The following is a 21,068-nucleotide window of genomic DNA, read 5'->3' as shown; positions in this document are numbered from 1 at the left end:
TTAACATCATTTTTCAATTAAATAGTTTCAGAAAACAAAGTTTATAAGTCAAAAGGAGTGAACATTGACCGAAATATTGTTATCTTTACATCCAAGTTCGAAAATTGATACAAAAAAAATTTGAAAATCGAGCGCTATTTATCCGATGATTTGATAGCGAAGAGAACATTTATGTTCGTAATTGGCTAGTTCTTTTTTTAATACAAACTACATCCCTTGCAATTCGATGCTTTAAGCTACATTCGACTACTTAAGGGTGCACTTACTACTTTCTGACATGCTCTCACAATATCAATATTTCTTTATTGTGATTGAAAAAAAGTATAACAGTAATATAAGGTCCTAAGTAGTTATTTAAAATAACTTCTTCCCGAACAAAGTTAATGGCTTTTTACCTTATAAAATTTGGATAAAAAACTAGAATGTCAAAATAATTGAGGGAATGTCAGAAAGTTGTAAATTCACCCTTAAAACAATAAAAAACTAAAAACATGAAATCCTGGATTAAGAACGATTTTTAGAGAATTGAGCTTCATTCATATGATTTTCTTCGATGCCTAAGGCGGCACTTACGCCCATCTGACTTTTATTCAAATTTTTGACAATTGGCGTGAGTGTACCGTTAAACAACAAACTTTTTTATTGATTTTGCATTATCAAAATCATATCTTGGCTTTGATGAACCACGAATTAGATACCAATATACGCATTTCGTTTCGCCTGAAGGAAGATTGTCGCAGTCTTCTTTGTACTGAATACTATCAATGCATTTAACCTTGCAGGCGTAATGTGGAGCTGAGTTATCTGTGCATTCTTTACGGAGTAGTTCAGGACATCTTGATGGTGGATTTGTTTGTGACATGCCATCGTCTCTTCCATATCTTTCGCACTGAATAGTGTCTGTCTTCCAGCATCTTTCATCAAATTCAAGACGAGTAGAGTTGCGATCGCACTTTGTAATGCAGTGTGAGTAGGTTCCATCTCTACTGTGGCATTGAGAAACACACACGTCTCCTACTCTTTAATCATAACCAGAAACCGAAGGTAATCTAGGAAACTTTCGGAATGCAACACCAAATAGAGCAAGCATTAAATTATAAGTTTATTGTGTCATTTGCCAACTCTGTCATTGGCAAATTCGTCAAATGCCAGTTTTGACAAACACAACTCTATTGAAAATATTTCTTATTTTCATTTTAAGTAATGACGCCAACCAATTATCCAGATCTTATCATTCTCAAAAGGGAACATGTTAATTTTTGGTAAGAAAATATAATTTCCTAAAAACACACGGTTTTATTACCTTGGAGGACGTTTACTGGCATTTTTCACCATAATCAACATCAATAAAAAGTACTTTTAATATGCCAAATGCTTTTTGCATATATTTTCCATTTACATTCTATTTCTTTGAAGATAATAACATAATATAATCAGCCCTAAGAGGGTTCATCTTAATCAATATGCATAGAGAAAGTATAGGTGGTTGTATTCTTCTGCATTATCCCATTGAAGGCATATTTGATAAAATAAATTGGGCAATTTAAGGCATAAAGTTAAAGGTACCCTATATATATAAATATTTAGTTTGTAAAGCTCATAATTTGACTCATGCATGATATCCGAAATCTCTGCGATCATTGTTTTTCATATTTGTGGCATTTCACTCTTTTATAATTATGAATATTAAAGTTGTTTTATACTGTGTGGATATTTAAAATTTTTTAAACATACACAAGACCTTTATCCAGATAAATTCAGTGAATTGAAAAGTATCTGTAAATACTACATAGACGCATATATTGCGTTGTATCAGCTTAAAACGGAAAAAGAAGAAGATTTAAACTCGATTTACGAAATGATCAAAACAGAATTGATTGACTCAAAGAAACATCTCCCTGTAAATATTATCCGAGACATTTCAGGTAACATTCCGTATAATAATCGCTATACAAAGTCATATTTATATCTTATCAAACGTTTATCTGATAATTATCATTTACAAGAGGTCAAAAACATTTTCTACATTTGTAACTACTTGTTTTATAAAGAATATGGTATTAAATTAGATAAATCTGAAGATTTTGAAACAATTAATATAGGAGATCTCGAAATTCATTCAAAAAATACAATTTACAAAGCAATTATGAATAATGACATAAAAAGTTTCATCTCGTTCACGGAAGCGGAAAATTTTAATATAAATGACAAACTTAGATGCAAATTATATCCTGAAGATCCTTGAGCACTTTTACGAAATGAATTATCATATCTTGAATTATGTTGTTACCATGGAGCTGCTGATTGTTTCAAGTTCTTAAGAACAAAATTCAACGCAGAAATTACTGAAATGTGTCTCGAAAATTCATTTTTAGGAGGAAATCCAGAGATCATGAGTGAATGTTTGAAATATCAAAGACCAAATGTATATTGCATGGAAAATGCACTTATTTCACACAATATTGATTTTGTTACATTCTTGATGAATGAGTACAAACTCCCGATCTACCCAATTGATTGCATTAGTTATAATAACCTTGAATCATTTTTAGTTTATTGCGATCAAACTAATGATATTGATTCATGCTTTTTTTATTCAGCAATGATTGATATTCCATCCCTTTGCGAATATTTCCTATCACATGGTGCAAATATCAATACAAAAGGTTATCGTCAAGCAACAGCTCTTCAAGTTGCCGCACGATATAATTGTAAAGGAATAGCCGAATTTCTTATTTTACATGGTGCAAATATCAATGAAAAAGATGATGATGGAAAAACTGCTCTTCAATTCGCAGCAGACTATAATAAAGATGAAGTAGCTGAACTTCTTATTTTGCACGATGCAAGCATCAATGGAATAAATAAAGTTGGAAGAAATGCTCTTCAATACGCAGCAGAAAATAACAATAAAGCAATAGCCGAACTTCTGATTTCGCATGGTGGAAATATCAATGAAAAAAATGAATATGGAAAAACCGCGCTTCATATTGCAGCTGACAAGAATAGTAAAGAAATAGTCGAACTTCTTCTTTTACATGGCGCAAATGTCAATGAAAGCAATAACAAAGGAAAGACAGCTCTTCTTATTGCAGCAGAAAATAACAATAAAGAAATAGTCGAACTTCTTCTTTTACATGGCGCAAATGTCAATGAAAGCGATAACGATGGAAAAACAGCTCTTCTTATTGCAGCTGACAATAATAGTAAAGAAATAGCCGAAATTCTTATTTCACATGGTGCGAATATCAATGAAAAAAAGTAAATCCGGGAAAGCCGCTCTTCATTTTTTTCATATCTTAAATGCATAATGCTATTTTTTTAATTTTTATTTTATCGATAAAATATCGAAATTGGGAAATACAATAGCATCGAATTTTCAAATTTAAGGTCTCAGTAAGCTCCAGTTTTAAGGAAACGCATACTTTAAAATTTAAGAAATAAACACATATATATATTTATAGGAAAAAAACTTTTAAATTTAACCGAAAGCATAAAATATAACAAAGTTTTACAATATATATTAAAATATAATTAAACAAACATTACAAAATAATAACAACAAAATTAAGCCTTATAAGGATTTTCGGCTTCTGGAGCAGGTGCAAAATCAAATGGGTTTGTTGACGAATCAAGTTTCCTTAGTGTGTTATAAGAAGGCTGCATTTGGATGTAAGGAGACATCATAGAAATAGAGTTTTGCGGAGAAATGATACTGTTGTTTGCTGGTGGACAAGCAATAGGAGATTGAGCGAAATCAGGCATTCCTGGCTGTGTAAAAGTAACAGGAACAGTATCATCTGATGAATAACTTCTTGGTCTTGTTCTTCCATTTCTTCCATTTTGTCTTTGATGAACAGGTTGTGTATCGAAATGAACTCTTTGTGTGTTTTGACGTCCTGTAGAACTTCCTGAATCAATTTCGGAAGCCAAAGTCGCTCTTGCTGTTAGAATAAATGGAATTTGGCTGCGTCGATGATGAGTATTTGCTCTTCTTCTTGTCCTTCTTCCAGTTGCTTCCAAATCAGCTGAATTTCGTCTGTGGCCTCTTGATGAATGAGTTTCTGTCTGGTTTTGGTTTTGTACATCATTATTTTCAGCATTTATGTCATTGATGTTGTCACTTGTTTCAACATCTTCATTTTCTTCTTCCATCATAACTCTTTCTTTCTTTTTCTTCTTGACAATAGTAACAATAGCAAATATAGTTACAGTAATAAGCGCCAAAGTAGAAAATACAATCAAAGCAATCATTTTTACTAAATCAACAGATTGCTTTTCTTCTTCAGGAAACGTGACACCAAAAAGTGTCAATTCTGACGGTTTTCCGTTAACAAATGTACTTTGTTTTGTATAAGAAGAAGTACCAGCGATCAATGCGTTGATATTAGATGAAATCGCATTTTCATCGTTGGCAAATCTTTTTGAAAAAATTAATTCCGGATCAAAAAAACTTTTCAAATTCAAATTAAAATAACCATTACTTGTATCATCATTTCCTTTTGTCTGTATAACAAAGTTCTTCATGGTAAATATTTTGTTTTCACTACCGTATATTTCCATATTATAATCACGAATAAATAATGATCCGCCTCTTAATTCTTTCATGTCTAAATTCATTAAAAAGTGTCATGTGAAGTGAACCAAATACAACTACTTGTTGTTTGCGAAATAGTCATATTTACGGGTAACGGAGCTTGTCCGTCGTTGCTTCCTGCAAGGAAATAAGTGTCAGAACCAAGAAAAACATCAAAAGTCTCGCAATCAGAAAATCTGCCATTGTCAACTGACAAAACCGAAAATGACAAAATTTTTGATTCAGATTTTGGTGTAATAGTGATTGTACAAGTTTTTGTGAGGTTTGTTCCCACATAATTTGTATCACCGAGTATATCTGTGTATTTTTTATTATCAGCAGTATAAATTTTTCCAGAAAAATCTGTTGGATTATGAAATACAACTGTTCTGTATGAAACAAAGCTCAAATTCACTGCCTTTGAGACAGGTATCATGTAGAATCCATCTCCGAAATACAGATAATTGTAGTTAATCGATGCTGGTTTCGTTGATTTTAAATTTGGAGTCCAATTAGGTACAAATGGACTCTTTGATGGTATCTGTGCCTGAACAAATGCATATTCAGATCGTGCTTGACTCGATTTAAGTATTTGAGAGTGCATTCCACAAGATCCGACAAAAGATTTTTCTGTTTTTGATTCTACAATAACCAAAACATTATGAGCAGCTATTTCAAGGCCTTCAGTACCTGTTAAAGTCATAATATTCCTTCTGTAGTCATCATAAATTATTAAATTTTGTCCATCTTCATTTTTTCCGCAAAAAATGAATAATCCATGAGATCTATTGAAGTGACAAGGAAGCAGTTCCTTTGGTTCATTGTGAATGAAACATTGCCGCCGTTCTGACCTACATTCAAAAAAGAATTTGATCCTGCAAAAATGTCAATTGTATTGCATTCTAGAGAATCGTAACTGTATATAGTGTAAAATAGTGTTGCTGGAGAGTTTGCCGTTACTTGTACTCTTGCATTATCTGTAGATTGAAATGAATAATCTGTTAATTGATCTGCAGTTGAAGAAAATGTAAAATATGATGGATTTAAGGCTATGGAAAACGAATTAGGAGGAATTGAGATCGTTTCTGTTGTCCCAATTCGCTTTGAAAATAATGTTTTTGAACCAAGTGTAGAAGATGCAATTTTTAGCTTGCCAGCTGGTAATAACGCTGAAGCTGTCCATACGGCAAATAAGGAGAATCCTATTTGCTTTGTAGTTTGAGAATTTTGAACCGTTATAATTTGATTTGCGTTTAAATCAAAAACCGACAAAGAATAGCCTTCTGGTAAACTTGATGCTGATATGTCGAAGGTAGATTGAAAGCTAGAGATAAAAATTATACATTTTGATGTCGAAGATTGCATTTCTTCATCATCATTAACTCCTTTTTCATGTGCGATAGAATAATAAGCATTATCTCCGTATATATAACTGTATGATGTGCATGAAAATAAAGTTTTTTTGAACGTTGCATAAGTAATTCGCGAATTATCCAGTGGTACAATAGTTATAGATCCTTGGCTATCCTGTGTTTCATAAACGTGAGAATTTATCCTAGTTACTTTAATATCATAGGTGATCGCAAAATCTTCAGAATTTGAAATGACAATGGTGGTTTGTCCAGGTATTATAAAGTTTTCTCCACCCTCTTTAACATCATATACATACTCACCAGGATCGAAAGATGATAAAGAGAGGGAGAAAAAACATAAAAACATTTTCAAAATTAAATCTTTTGGTCTGAATTTTTTTACATTAGAATATTTGATCGTAATAGCTGCATTTAATGGATTTAATAAAAAAATTCGCGACCTTCATAAAAATGTTGTCATGCATAAATTTGAAAGGGATTGAAAATTATTCTTGTTAAAAAATATGAACATACAATAATTCTTATTAAATCAAAATCGAATGAATTCATTTTTGAATGATCTCTGAAAATAAAAAACATTTTCAGTAATATATTTTATATATATATATACACCTTTAAAAAGAAACAAATTTCCACATACCTTGAAAACATTCAAAAATCGAAATCATATTCAAATTAATTACCGTCAATAATAAACATATATTTATGATAAATAATTCAAAATTTTAAAAATCAAATTGTATTTTATGATATCTCTACTTTTTTAAATGACTTTGATATTAATTGATTATATATTTGCGCATAACATATGCTATGGTGTTATACAGCCTTTAATACGGCCAAATAAAGTTCTGCTAATCCTTTTCAGCATTCCATCCATCTGGACTTGCAAGTGACTTTTGCATGCTAGGAACACAATATTCATGCAATTTAGCTACAAGAATATAAGAAACGAATAAATAAAACAAGATTTTCAAGATATTCATCTATAGATTCTCAATAGTTCTATATTAGCATTTATACTATATGCATCACAAAATAATTGGTTTAAGTTCTTATATTCTTACAACAAATATACCAGGTATGTTCGCCCCATAAAATGATCGAAAGCCTCTGGTGGCAAGTCTGAGAATGTATTTTTGTCATGCTAACATTATAGTAAATGCTTCTCTAAATATTATTTCTTATTTGTGCTGTAATAAATTTTCGTTATCTTCAATGATTTCCAATATTTTGCCAATATGTCGCACATTAATATACACATATAGGATATTTCATTTCGAGCTTTCTAGCTTAAAGTAATCTTGATAAAAAAAACTTCTATCTTTTTCTTTGTAATATTAGGAATATAAAATGTATGAATGTAATAAACAGAAATTCATCAAAAGTGACAGCTCTCAATTTTTTGACATTTGTAAATTCTAAATTGAATGAGAAAAATGAAATAATACTAAGCATAATACAATATTCTAGATTTAATTATAATTAGGAAAAAGTTAGTTTTGAGAGTACTTTTCATAGGCATATAGAATGAAATCTTCTGAAAAATAATATCACATAAACTCATATTATTTTCTAATATATAACTATTTTATATAAAAATCAAATTCAATGATCTTAAAAGCGAAGGATAAACCTCAAAATTTACGAATATAATGAGTGGGAATATAATGCTTATCTATCATAAAACCATATGAAATATCAATTTTTGCTTTACGCCTAATTTTTGACGACAATTAGCAAAAAATGTTAAATGTTAACACTCAGTCCATTTGAATATGAAAAATAAAATTGACTTTGATTAAATGTTTTTATTTATCATGCAATTCTTCTTGCGACCAAAGATTTGAATAAAAGTTCAAAAAATAAGATAGCTTAAAAAATAATATACGGTAGTGTTTACTAATAGATGAATAGTATATAAATTCTATTAAAATGGATTTGATCCAAAAAAATATAAAACCAAAAATAATTGTTATAATTTAAATGAAGAAGTAATTTAAAACGATTTTATTTATGATCAAATTTTATATATTTTTTTGGATCAAATCCATTTTAATAGAATTTATATACTATTCATCTATTAGTAAACACTACCGTATATTATTTTTTAAGCTATCTTATTTTTTGAACTTTTATTCAAATCTTTGGTCGCAAGAAGAATTGCATGATAAATAAAAACATTTAATCAAAGTCAATTTTATTTTTCATATTCAAATGGACTGAGTGTTAACATTTAACATTTTTTGCTAATTGTCGTCAAAAATTAGGCGTAAAGCAAAAATTGATATTTCATATGGTTTTATGATAGATAAGCATTATATTCCCACTCATTATATTCGTAAATTTTGAGGTTTATCCTTCGCTTTTAAGATCATTGAATTTGATTTTTATATAAAATAGTTATATATTAGAAAATAATATGAGTTTATGTGATATTATTTTTCAGAAGATTTTGTGTTCTTCTTCAAAATTTTATTTTTTTATTAAAAAGAATCTTTACAAAATATACATTTACTTTAATTAATATTTAAAAACGTGCTCTATCAAAAGTTCCAAAAATTCAATATTTTAGCTTTTCTGAGGTGTCACTTTTGATGAATTTCTGTTTACAACATGAATGCTTTTTAAAATTTAAATGTTGAAAGATAATACTTTTGATGATATTTTGGAATTTTTGAAGCAAATTTGAATACATGTTGATTAATGAATCTATCTTATGTCTTTTACTTTAACATTGGCATTATGTCATTTTATATCTATAAACTTAATAAAAATACGAGTGGGGGACAAACTCGCCCATTGTCACTTTTTCATTAACCTTAAACTTGTAATTTTCATTATTTTTAATTAACCTTATTTCTTTCCCAATTCCTGATTTATTTTATTCACTTACTATTAAAAGTCACATTTTAATAAAATATAATAATTTATTTATAGCATTTTTTACTATACTGTAATAAAAAATTAATTATAATAAATTAAATGTTTATTAAATCAAATGTTTTCTTTGCAATAATATTTTTAATGTTGAGTAAACAATGTTGGGATCAAGTGTATCATTTTTCAGACCTTTCTGAACAGCTTCAAGCATACTGATGCATTCGACTTTTTTAAATTGTGTCATTTCTTCGAAATCTCTTGTGACTTTTTTGATAACTTTAACACTTCTCTCTGAATCCAGACCTTTAATTTGCAACTTAATCAGGAATGAAGGAACAACACTGGAATATAACTCGATGACAAGTTCATCGAGTCGAAGATTTGGTTGTACACCACTTGTATGTGCCGGATACCATTGTGTCAAATTTTTTCTGAAATTAACTTTAAAAGTACTAAGTAAGATCATGAGATATAGCAATATATGTTTAAACCAACTTATATTTTGGTTGTACACCACTTGTATGTGCCGGATACCATTGTGTCAAATTTTTTCTGAAATTAACTTTAAAAGTACTAAGTAAGATCATGAGATATAGCAATATATGTTTAAACCAACTTATATTTTGGTTGTACACCACTTGTATGTGCCGGATACCATTGTGTCAAATTTTTTCTGAAATTAACTTTAAAAGTACTAAGTAAGATCATGAGATATAGCAATATATGTTTAAACCAACTTATATTTTGGTTGTACACCACTTGTATGTGCCGGATACCATTGTGTCAAATTTTTTCTGAAATTAACTTTAAAAGTACTAAGTAAGATCATGAGATATAGCAATATATGTTTAAACTAACTTATATTTTGGTTGTACACCACTTGTATGTGCCGGATACCATTGTGTCAAATTTTTTCTGAAATTAACTTTAAAAGTACTAAGTAAGATCATTTATTTTTGCATAATATAATGCCAATATGGTTTCTTTTGATTTTATTTCATTTATAAGCAAATCAGATTTACCCAAAAACTCCACTCCATAAGCGTTCATTTGCTAAATTAAAAAGTGACAATGGGCTAGTCTGTCCCTTTCTCAATACATGTTGATTAATGAATCTATCTTATGTCTTTTACTTTAACATTGGCATTATGTCATTTTATATCTATAAACTTAATAAAAATACATAATTAAATTTCCGAAATCCGTGATATCATTATTTTTCCCAAGTATGACATAGAATTTTTTTCTCTTAATGAATATTAAAGATATTTTATAAAGTAAAATACAAACGTTTAATGTCTGATCAAGACGTTCATCCAAACAAATATGGGGAAATGCGAAGTAAGTTCAAATACTACATTGATTTATATAATGCATTGTATCAGCTTAAAACTGAAAAAGAAGAAGAACTCAACAATATTTACAAAAAGATCCAAACAGAATTGATCGATTCAAATCAACTCCCAGCAGAAAATATTATCAGCGATATTTTGAATATCATTCCGTATAATAATCGCTATACAAAGTCATATTTATCTCTTGCGAATTTCATATATAATGACTATCACGTCAAAGAGGTCAAAAATGTTAATTGTGTTTCAAACTTATTGTTTTATGATGAATATGAAATTGAATTAGACTATTCTGATCCAATTGATATTTTTACAGAAGATACAATTTACAAAGCAATTATGTATAATAACTTAAAAACATTCATCACATTCACCGAAAGAGAAGGTTTTGATAAAGATCAAAAACTTGAAAGCTATTTATATCCAGATTCTTATGATGGATTTTCATTACTTGAATTATGCTGTTACTATGGAGCTGATGACTGTTTCAAGTTCTTGAGAACGAAATTTAACTCAGAAATAACTCGAGAATGTCTACAGCTTTCATTTTTAGGAGGAAATCAAGAGATCATGAGCGAATGTTTGAAATATCAAGAACCAGATGAATATTGCATGGAAAATGCAATTATTTCGCATAACATTGATTTTGTCACATTCTTGATAAATGAATACAATATAAAGATCGAATTCGAAGATTGCACAAAATATAAGAATCTTGAATCATTTTTAGTTTATTTCGATCAAACTAATGATATTAACTAATGTTTTGTTTATTCATCGGTGTTTGATATTCCATCTCTTTGCGAATATTTCCTTTTACATGGTGTAGATATTAATGCAAAAAATCACGATGGAGAAAGCGCTCTTCATTATGCAGCCTATGGTCATAGTAAAGAAGCAGCCAAATTTCTTATTTCACGTGGTATAAATATCAATGGAAAAGATGAATATGGGCAAACCGCTCTTCATATTTCAGCACGTAACAACAATAAAGAAGTAGCTGAACTTCTTATTTCACATGGTGCAAATATTAATGAAAAAACTAATGATGGAAAAACAGTTTTTTATTTTGCAGCATGGAATAATAGCAAAGAAGTAGTCGAGCTTCTTATTTTACATAGTGCAAAAATCAAGCCAAAAGGAATTCTTAATTTTATAGCAAAATATAATAACACAGAAACAGCTGAACTTCTTATTTCACATGGTATAAATATCAATCAAAAAGATGAAGCTGGACAAACCGCTCTTCATGAAGCAGCATGGAATAATAGTAAAGAAACAGCCAAACTTCTTATTTCACATGGTATAAATATCAATGAAAAAGATAATCATGGGAAAACCGCTCTTCATTATGCAACAAAAAATAATAGAAAAGAAATGGCTGAACTTCTTATTTCACATGGTGCAAATATCAATGAAAAAGATAATAATGGAAAAACCGCTCTTCATTGTGCAACAAAAAAGAATTATAAAGAAATCTGCGAACTTCTTATTTCACATGGTGCAAATATCAATGAAAGCGATAAATATGGGCGAAACGCTCTTCATATTGCAGCAGCGAATGGTAATAAAGAAATCTGCGAACTTCTTATTTCACATGGTGCAAATATCAATGAAAAAAGTAAAGTTGGATTAACTGCTCTTCATTTAGCATCAAAAAATGATAGTAAAGAAATCCGTGAACTTCTTATTTCACATGGTGCAAAGATCAATGAAAAAAACGAAGATGGAAAAACCGCTCTTCATTATGCAATAGATAACAAAAGAAAAGAAGCTGCCGAACTTCTTATTTCACATGGTGCAAATATCAATGAAAAAGATAAAAACGGAAAAACCTCTCTTCATTATGCAGCAGAGAATAATAGAAAAGAAATTGCCGAACTTCTTATTTCACATGGTGCAAATATCAATGAAAAAGATAATAATGGAAGAACTGCTCTTATTCATGCAGCAAAAAATTCTAATATAAAAATATGTGAAATTCTTATTTCGCATGGTGCAAATATCAATGAAAAAGATAATGATGGAAAAACAGCCCTTAATGAATCAAAAATTTTATATACCAAAGAAATAACTAAACTTCTTATTTCACATGGAACAAATATCAATGAAAAAGATAATGAGGGAAAAACCTTTCTTCATTATTCAGCAGCGTTTTATAATGCAGAAGTAGCCGAACTTCTTATTTCACATGGAGCAAATATCAATGAAAAAGATAATAATGGAAAAACAGTTTTTCATTATGCAGTAAAGAATTTTAGTCCAGAAACAGCCGAACTTCTTATTTCACACATGGTGCAAATATCAATGAAAAAGATAATGATGGAAAACATCTCTTTATTATGCAATAGATAGTAATAGTGAAACAACAGTCGAACTCCTTATTTCACTTGGTATAAATATAAATGAAAAAGATAATGATGGGCAAATTTCTCTTCATTATGCAGCAGAGGCTAATAGAATAGAAATAGCTGAAATCCTTATTTCACATGGTGCAAATATCAATGAAAGGGATATAAATGGACAAACCGCTCTTCATATTGCGGCATATAATGATAGAAAAAAAATGTGCAAACTTCTTATTTCACATGGTGCAAATATCAATGAAAAAGATAATCATGGGAAAACTGCTCTTCATTATGCAACAAAAAATAATAGAAAAGAAATGGCTGAACTTCTTATTTCACATGGTATAAATATCAATGAAAAAGATAATAATGGAAAAACCGCTCTTCATTATGCAACAACAGAGAATTATAAAGAAATCTGTGAACTTCTTATTTCACATGGTGCAAATATCAATGAAAGCGATAAATATGGGCGAAACGCTCTTCATATTGCAGCAGCGAATGGTAATAAAGAAATCTGCGAACTTCTTATTTCACATGGTGCAAATATCAATGAAAAAAGTAAAGTTGGATTAACTGCTCTTCATTTAGCATCAAAAAATGATAGTAAAGAAATCCGTGAACTTCTTATTTCACATGGTGCAAAGATCAATGAAAAAAACGAAGATGGAAAAACCGCTCTTCATTATGCAATAGATAACAAAAGAAAAGAAGCTGCCGAACTTCTTATTTCACATGGTGCAAATATCAATGAAAAAGATAAAAACGGAAAAACCTCTCTTCATTATGCAGCAGAGAATAATAGAAAAGAAATTGCCGAACTTCTTATTTCACATGGTGCAAATATCAATGAAAAAGATAATAATGGAAGAACTGCTCTTATTCATGCAGCAAAAAATTCTAATATAAAAATATGTGAAATTCTTATTTCACATGGTGCAAATATCAATGAAAAAGATAATAATGGAAAAACCGCTCTTCATTGTGCAACAAAAAAGAATTATAAAGAAATCTGCGAACTTCTTATTTCACATGGTGCAAATATCAATGAAAGCGATAAATATGGGCGAAACGCTCTTCATATTGCAGCAGCGAATGGTAATAAAGAAATCTGCGAACTTCTTATTTCACATGGTGCAAATATCAATGAAAAAAGTAAAGTTGGATTAACTGCTCTTCATTTAGCATCAAAAAATGATAGTAAAGAAATCCGTGAACTTCTTATTTCACATGGTGCAAAGATCAATGAAAAAAACGAAGATGGAAAAACCGCTCTTCATTATGCAATAGATAACAAAAGAAAAGAAGCTGCCGAACTTCTTATTTCACATGGTGCAAATATCAATGAAAAAGATAAAAACGGAAAAACCTCTCTTCATTATGCAGCAGAGAATAATAGAAAAGAAATTGCCGAACTTCTTATTTCACATGGTGCAAATATCAATGAAAAAGATAATAATGGAAGAACTGCTCTTATTCATGCAGCAAAAAATTCTAATATAAAAATATGTGAAATTCTTATTTCGCATGGTGCAAATATCAATGAAAAAGATAATGATGGAAAAACAGCCCTTAATGAATCAAAAATTTTATATACCAAAGAAATAACTAAACTTCTTATTTCACATGGAACAAATATCAATGAAAAAGATAATGAGGGAAAAACCTTTCTTCATTATTCAGCAGCGTTTTATAATGCAGAAGTAGCCGAACTTCTTATTTCACATGGAGCAAATATCAATGAAAAAGATAATAATGGAAAAACAGTTTTTCATTATGCAGTAAAGAATTTTAGTCCAGAAACAGCCGAACTTCTTATTTCACATGGTGCAAATATCAATGAAAAAGATAATGATGGAAAAACATCTCTTTATTATGCAATAGATAGTAATAGTGAAACAACAGTCGAACTCCTTATTTCACTTGGTATAAATATAAATGAAAAAGATAATGATGGGCAAATTTCTCTTCATTATGCAGCAGAGGCTAATAGAATAGAAATAGCTGAAATCCTTATTTCACATGGTGCAAATATCAATGAAAGGGATATAAATGGACAAACCGCTCTTCATATTGCGGCATATAATGATAGAAAAAAAATGTGCAAACTTCTTATTTCACATGGTGCAAATATCAATGAAAAAGATAATCATGGGAAAACTGCTCTTCATTATGCAACAAAAAATAATAGAAAAGAAATGGCTGAACTTCTTATTTCACATGGTATAAATATCAATGAAAAAGATAATAATGGAAAAACCGCTCTTCATTATGCAACAACAGAGAATTATAAAGAAATCTGTGAACTTCTTATTTCACATGGTGCAAATATCAATGAAAAAAATAAAAACGGAAAAACTGCTCTTCATAATGCAACATCTAATAAAAGTATAGGAATAGTTAAACCTCTTATTTCGCGTGGCGCAAATAGCAATAATAAGGGCAAAAACGGAAAAACCACTCTTAATCGTTCATTATATATAGCTGGGAGAAATATGGGTACACGGGGAAAAAAGATGTAAACCTTGATATTTAGCAGCCGATAGTTCAAAACAAAAACTTAAAAATATGTTTTTTATATATTGACACTCAAGCTTTATTTCCCAATTTTCTATGATAAAAAGCTAATATTTTTGATCTAGAAAAATTTTTATAAATCACCGCTTAGTTCCTAAAATGGCTATAATACTATTTTCCCATTAAAATAATGATATGTTGATATTATCTGCGCGTGTCAGAAAGTTGTAAGTGCACTCTTAATTGTGCACTTAAAATATCATCGTTAATAATTTAAAATTGTTTATAAGTAATATCTATCATTCGTTTTTATCAATGAAATTAACAACCCTTTGTAAAAATTGCAAGAATTATATTCATTTTGGCCATGTGTATATATTGTTCCTTTTATTGGAATTTTAAAAATTTGAAAGTACTTTGGTATCAATAAAAACGATTGTAGAGGAAGTAGAAAAACTTTGAAAGGCCAAAAATTTTTTGTCTTACAAATTTATACTTTCTGACAGAAAGGGTCTTAAATGATAGTTTTCCCACATATTAAATCGATCTTAATTCATAGACTTAAAATCATGTTCTTCATGTCTGTCGTAGGACTTTTAAATTCTTTATTTTAGCATATAGAAGTCATACTTCATGTGATGTATTTTATCGCAAACACATTAATTGCGTGTGAAGCTTAAACGCAAGCTTGAAATCATATTAATTGCATGTAAACCTTTCAATCTACTCAAATTTTGAGAGACAGACGCAAAGAATATGATTTCATTTTTAAGGATACCCTTACATTGCGTAGTTAGAAAGAGAATATGATATTGTCATGATTGCTAAAGTTTTAGGCTCCAGAAATGAATATACATCAAACTGAAACAATTGATAAATTGAATGAACTTTTGAGAGGTTCTCAAATAAAAAAATTATCTAATTTTTTACAATATTACTATTATTTTATCCACATATGTATATATAGTAATTTGAGAAAACTTTTAGGAAAAAATAAGTTTAATAAAAATCTGAATTTTACTTGTTGTGGGATTGTTATTAATTGACACTCCAGACGTATTACTAATAGTTATGCGTATGCAATTAAAATATTTCTGATGGACAAAATGTGAGATTTATATCAGATAATTCATTTCTACTATTATGTTATTCATTTATGAGTTTGCACTTATTCGCACTAAATAAATAACTATTAAAAATTGTTTTAATTAATTGACACCATATAATAGAGTGAATTTTGTTTGATCAAACAACAATAGATGATAGATATAAAGCCAAGAAACTTGCTATTAATATGCTCTACTTGCTATTTCAATGTAAGTATGATATTTTCTAAATGTTTCGTTCAGATAACTTAGATATATTAGTCAAAATTTGAAATTTTAATAGCACATATATTAAAAATAATTATTATTCATAAAAGATTAATGAAATAGTAAAAAAAATCAATCAAATTATAAAAATACAACATTTAGAAGAATTCTTATTATCCTTCAAAAAGTCAGTATTTCTGCTGTAATTTTCTACAACATTGTAGTTATTGCACTTTGTCTATGGATTTGTATATATGTTATATATAAATTATATATCTAAACTGCCCATAAGTGCAATTTTTATATAAATTGTTTATTTCTTTAACAATTTCATATGAAATATGCTTTTTTAAGCGTATCAAAGCTGTGTTCTTAATGTGCATGGATATATCAAGAAAAATGTCGAAAAAAATGTGAATTCACAAATTCACTGAATTTTCACCGTTTTTTGAATTTTGCTACAGCACTAATATTAAATAATACTAAAATCTTCTGTCTTTGTAAAAGAATAAATTCTGACAAAAAGTGCTCGTTTAAATTTAATGATCATCTGTATGACTAAGTGGTAAAAAGTGTTTATGACCAAAAAAGGGTTACATGCTTAGTCTATTTTTCTGACAGGATACTCTAGATTTACATGATCTCTATTTCATATCTCCGTTTTTAGATTCTTCGACAGATTTTATGATAGAAAACCAAGATTAACAAATTTCCGGCATGTTAATGAAGAAATCTGCAGCTACCCTCAATATTATTTCAATAATCAGTATCGTTTCTCTTACAATTTATTTTTTTCTCAATAATTTAACAAGAAATAACAATACACACTTGGTTTTACGTATAAAAGCTAAGTGTCGAACTTAATCAACTTTACTTACTTAGCAAATGAATATTTTTGTGGTTGCGAGTTCTGAATGCTGAAGTTTTAGATTTCTCTATAAATGATATCATTGCACTTACAATGTTGTTCCAGCCTATCGCATAAATCATAGAAAATCCAAAAAAAAAATAATATAAAGAAAATTCATGTCATGAAGTTCAAAAAATACCGTGTAACATTAAAATTTGTTATGCATAATACATTTTAGCTATTATTGATTTTTTTTTTAATTTTCGAGAAATTGAATGGTGAGTCCGATAGAGAAATTTTTAAAAATCCTAGTCCCTCATAGAAGTAATTTCCCTCGTCTCCCATACTTCCAAATGTATGCATATGACATAAACTTTTATGCATTACACAAGTGGCCAATAATATCTATAGAGTAAAAAATTAGAAATTTAATTTTTTTATATGATAGTTATATTTCAGATTTGCGAGCGTAACTTTTTTCTCCATGGCATACTTGTTTTAAGAGCAAATGATCAAAATCGTCCTTCAATTATTGAAGGAGCTGATATCTTTTGAAAATTGAATTGAAATGGTATTCAATTTTCAAATTTCCTCTCAATTTTGGAAACATATCAACTCTATGAATTAACAATTATGTGCCTTCACAGTTTATCAGTCATATAAGGTGCTTATAAAGAAAAAAGTTACGCTCGCAAAATATGTTTTTATATAGATTTCACATAAAATAATTATGTAATTTCTAAAAAGAATATTTTTGTTCTTGAATATTAAAGTGTATTGTAGTTTAAAAAGTTTTAAATATGTTGCTAAAATTTCAGGTTTATAGCTCATGTCTAGCATGACTTCTTCGTATGCGCAAAAAATCTGACACGTAAGGGTATCCTTAATAAAAAAATGTTATACACTTAACTAAAAAAAAGTATAAGAAAGTTTATTATTTTAAATATTCTGATTAATTTTCTTTCATCATTTCTTATCAGAATTAGGTCTGCAATAAGCATGAGTTACAAAGTTATCTTTCATTACATAGAACACGGAGTCATTGATTGGTTTTCCACAGATTGCGCACTTTGTATTTGTTCCAACCTCGATGAAACCACCTTTCAAGTACTTCAACTGTTGTTCTTTTTCTCTTTTTACTGTATCAAGTAAACCATTCTTTAGCTGAGCCAATCTTGATGTGTTCAAATCGGATGTTGTTATGTATTTCAAGAACTCAGAGATATCAGAAATAGAAGTATTCAAGTCGATGAAATCGATAGCAGCATCAGGTTTGATTCGATCTGCGCATTTATTGACGAATTCTGCTACGTAATCCTTCATTTCTTCTGTGTTTCTCATTTCGAACAAATACTTGTTGTATATCTCCATTGTACTTGGATTTTCTTTGTCGTAGTAGCAATCCAAGAGATACAAACCATACTCCAATCTTTCTTCTCCTTTTGTGAATCTCTTTTCTGATTTCGTGATCAAATCCAACGCGTGTTCAATTGATTTGATCTTTCTGTAAGCGATGAGTTTCTCTTCAATCAACATGTTATCGATTGAAGTAATGATGTCAACATCGAATTCGCTGCTTGGAATTGTTTCCAAGATCTTTTTAAGTCCTTCTCTGTAAGACTTAATCGGATCTTTTTCTTGAGAAATCAATGATTTGCTTGATCCAAATTTAGATTTCTCTTTCAACAAATTCAAATAAACATCAACTAATAATTTCGCAATCGACTTTTGTAACAAACCTCTGTCGTAAATTGCGAATTCGAGGAAATGAGCCAACAAGTTATTCCTCAGTTCTTCATCAACTTTGTCGTTCTTCTGCAAGAAATGAACAACAGTGTCAATGTCTGTTGACATCAAAGTTGGAGAACAAAAGATTTCGCTTGCTTTGTTCAGTCTTGAGTCGATGTATTGTATTGGATAAACACTCTTTTCTGTTTTAGATCTAACACTTGTTGTATCCAATACTTGTGTAGTCAGTTCTTTGAGGATTTCGTCGAAAAAGATTTTTCCTTGTGTCAAACAATCCTTTGAATTCCTCAAATAAGAAATCGCTCTGTCAATGTTGTGTTGGCCCAAAATGAAGCGAATTGCAATGTCATGCTGGCCATGTAACTCGCACAAATCAATAAGAGCATCTTGTTGTTGGAGATTAATAAATGTATCTTTAACAATCGTAAAGAAAATCGGTGGATTGTTTTTAATCTCTTTAGATAACTCAAATTGTTGTGCAGTGCGTGCATAGCATTGGAATAACATTGTATTATAGATCTTCTTGCATGTGGAATTTGTCTCGTTCTTAAGAATGTTCTTCAAGTATTGTTGTAATGGCATAATTGCTTCTTGATCTTTTCCAAGCGGTTTTGACAAAAATCTTGATGTCAACAAATCATCGGCGTTTTTCTTCACCTCGTCGAGACTTTGTATTCCTTGTTTAGCCTCGCGTGCGTAGTCCTCGTATTTCATGTAGATCTTCGACGCGTCGGGGATTTCTTCATCGCTTTGAGTGATTTGATTCAATTCTTTAATTGCGTCGTAAACTTTTTCTGGATTGATTCTGGAAGTGTCTGGAAGGTCTTTCAGGGTATCAAGGACTTTCGTATATGCGTCTTTTGTCTTCTGGATATCATCCATTGTTGCTTTCTTAAGGTCTTGTGTCGCAAAAGTTGTAAAACGTTTAAGAATTGCAAATGGATGTTTCATACTCATCTGGAACTTCTCGAAAGCATCGGAGTAGCGTTGCGCACTTACTAAGTTCTCGGAATACTGTAGATAAATGTCCGAAAGCTTTTGGTCGTTCCTGAAATCTGGATATTTGATTATTCGACAAAAAGTGATCGCGTTTTCCCACTGTTTGGTATTGTTGGTATAGATAAGATGGAATATGTGTCTGTCTGGGCCATTCGTGTTGTATCTGGAAATATAAGTATTATTTTTGTTTGTAATGACAACGTTGAAGTTTGGCATGATTTCTACGCATGGGTATTTGAGTTTGAAGGGTATTGGATACTCTTCGCAAATGGTTCCGATTGTAGATTTGATTATTAGAGCTTTGTAGGTCAGAACGAAGATGTAAGGAGGTATAATTTCAAGGTATACGATTTCGTCGGTGAAATTAAGATTGCTTGGATCAATTTCTTTATCTGGGAATAATAAAGTTACAGTGTTTTGATATGACACTGCAAAGTTGTTCTTTCCCTTGATAGATCTGATTGACTTTATTTGCATGTTTTGGCTTTCGTATTTCTTGAACTGAAAATCGAATTTATGATAAGCTCCTTTCTCAACAATAACAAAATGCGAAATTCCTACGGCAAGATCGAGAGGTCTGAATTTATGTGGCATTGATCTCATCTTTTCGAGATTGTTGTTAGAGAATCTGTAAATTCCAATTTCCTTTGGTTCTACGACTACTAACTCCTCGTGGTTATCGGACGGAGCTATAAATAATGCATTTGTAATTGGTGTTTCAAGGAATTTACCTGGCCATTTATCTTCAGGGAGATAATAAACACTTTTGCCTGCTAAAACAAGCAAAATATATCTATCTCCGATCTTGATAGTTTGCATTGCCTTTGGAGTACTCCATGTGAATTGAAGTTCGGAAATTTCGCCTTTAGATCTGTTATCAATTACGTATTTGCAAATTGTTGGAGCTTTTGTTGCAAAATAAATAAAAGATTCGGTATGTGTTGTACAAAGGATATCTGATGATAGTGGGGAACAAAGAGTATTGATCTTGTCAAATCCCTGTTCCTGCGTCATTCAACTGCAAAACAAAAAACAACCGCTTTTCATTATTATCGGCGTGGTAGCGCCTGTAAATATTGATAAACTATATATGAGCATTATAATAAAA

The 21,068-nt window shown here is 29.9% G+C and overlaps 9 protein-coding genes and 1 pseudogene across 10 annotated transcripts, besides 5 other annotated features; 5 read left to right on the top strand and 5 right to left on the bottom strand.

Moving 5' to 3' along the window:
• The first annotated feature begins 251 nt into the window (after nt 1–251).
• Nucleotides 252–471: a mobile genetic element.
• Nucleotides 472–622: 151 nt separating this feature from the next.
• TVAGG3_0602580 (uncharacterized protein) lies at nt 623–862 on the bottom strand (the record flags this gene model as incomplete). The annotated part of the gene is made up of 1 exon (XM_001580747.1): nt 623–862. The coding sequence occupies one exon, from the start codon at nt 860–862 to the stop codon at nt 623–625; it is 240 nt and encodes a 79-aa protein (XP_001580797.1).
• Nucleotides 863–1,858: 996 nt separating this feature from the next.
• TVAGG3_0602570 (protein of unknown function (DUF3447)) lies at nt 1,859–2,245 on the top strand (the record flags this gene model as incomplete). The annotated part of the gene is made up of 1 exon (XM_001580746.1): nt 1,859–2,245. One exon carries the CDS (start codon nt 1,859–1,861, stop codon nt 2,243–2,245), a length of 387 nt encoding a protein of 128 aa, XP_001580796.1.
• A 105-nt stretch (nt 2,246–2,350) lies between these two features.
• On the top strand, nt 2,351–3,265 carry TVAGG3_0602560 (ankyrin repeat and SOCS box-containing protein 4 family; the record flags this gene model as incomplete). The annotated part of the gene is made up of 1 exon (XM_001580745.1): nt 2,351–3,265. One exon carries the CDS (start codon nt 2,351–2,353, stop codon nt 3,263–3,265), a length of 915 nt encoding a protein of 304 aa, XP_001580795.1.
• Nucleotides 3,266–3,567: 302 nt separating this feature from the next.
• Nucleotides 3,568–4,620, bottom strand: TVAGG3_0602550 (uncharacterized protein; the record flags this gene model as incomplete). The annotated part of the gene is made up of 1 exon (XM_001580744.1): nt 3,568–4,620. The coding sequence occupies one exon, from the start codon at nt 4,618–4,620 to the stop codon at nt 3,568–3,570; it is 1,053 nt and encodes a 350-aa protein (XP_001580794.1).
• Nucleotides 4,620–5,279, bottom strand: TVAGG3_0602540 (uncharacterized protein; the record flags this gene model as incomplete). The annotated part of the gene is made up of 1 exon (XM_001580743.1): nt 4,620–5,279. The coding sequence occupies one exon, from the start codon at nt 5,277–5,279 to the stop codon at nt 4,620–4,622; it is 660 nt and encodes a 219-aa protein (XP_001580793.1).
• Nucleotides 5,280–5,308: 29 nt separating this feature from the next.
• On the bottom strand, nt 5,309–6,295 carry TVAGG3_0602530 (uncharacterized protein; the record flags this gene model as incomplete). The annotated part of the gene is made up of 1 exon (XM_001580742.1): nt 5,309–6,295. One exon carries the CDS (start codon nt 6,293–6,295, stop codon nt 5,309–5,311), a length of 987 nt encoding a protein of 328 aa, XP_001580792.1.
• A 1,018-nt stretch (nt 6,296–7,313) lies between these two features.
• Nucleotides 7,314–7,350: a mobile genetic element.
• Nucleotides 7,351–8,528: 1,178 nt separating this feature from the next.
• Nucleotides 8,529–8,566: a mobile genetic element.
• Nucleotides 8,567–8,729: 163 nt separating this feature from the next.
• Nucleotides 8,730–9,926: a mobile genetic element.
• Nucleotides 9,927–10,523: 597 nt separating this feature from the next.
• TVAGG3_0602490 (protein of unknown function (DUF3447)) lies at nt 10,524–10,946 on the top strand (the record flags this gene model as incomplete). The annotated part of the gene is made up of 1 exon (XM_001580741.1): nt 10,524–10,946. The coding sequence occupies one exon, from the start codon at nt 10,524–10,526 to the stop codon at nt 10,944–10,946; it is 423 nt and encodes a 140-aa protein (XP_001580791.1).
• A 615-nt stretch (nt 10,947–11,561) lies between these two features.
• On the top strand, nt 11,562–14,195 carry TVAGG3_0602480 (annotated as a pseudogene). The gene has a single exon. A coding segment is annotated over exon 1 (2,634 nt).
• Nucleotides 14,196–14,631: 436 nt separating this feature from the next.
• On the top strand, nt 14,632–15,054 carry TVAGG3_0602470 (cyclin-dependent kinase inhibitor 2C-related family; the record flags this gene model as incomplete). Its single annotated transcript, XM_001580739.1, has 1 exon — nt 14,632–15,054. One exon carries the CDS (start codon nt 14,632–14,634, stop codon nt 15,052–15,054), a length of 423 nt encoding a protein of 140 aa, XP_001580789.1.
• Nucleotides 15,055–15,261: 207 nt separating this feature from the next.
• Nucleotides 15,262–15,291: a mobile genetic element.
• Nucleotides 15,292–17,989: 2,698 nt separating this feature from the next.
• On the bottom strand, nt 17,990–21,068 carry TVAGG3_0602450 (CNH domain containing family; the record flags this gene model as incomplete). The annotated part of the gene is made up of 1 exon (XM_001580738.1): nt 18,179–20,974. One exon carries the CDS (start codon nt 20,972–20,974, stop codon nt 18,179–18,181), a length of 2,796 nt encoding a protein of 931 aa, XP_001580788.1.

Source organism: Trichomonas vaginalis, chromosome II (genome assembly GCF_026262505.1).
Source record: "Trichomonas vaginalis G3 chromosome II, whole genome shotgun sequence".
In the NCBI taxonomy this organism is placed as follows: domain Eukaryota; phylum Parabasalia; order Trichomonadida; family Trichomonadidae; genus Trichomonas; species Trichomonas vaginalis.
This window is presented reverse-complemented; position numbering and strand designations above follow the sequence as displayed.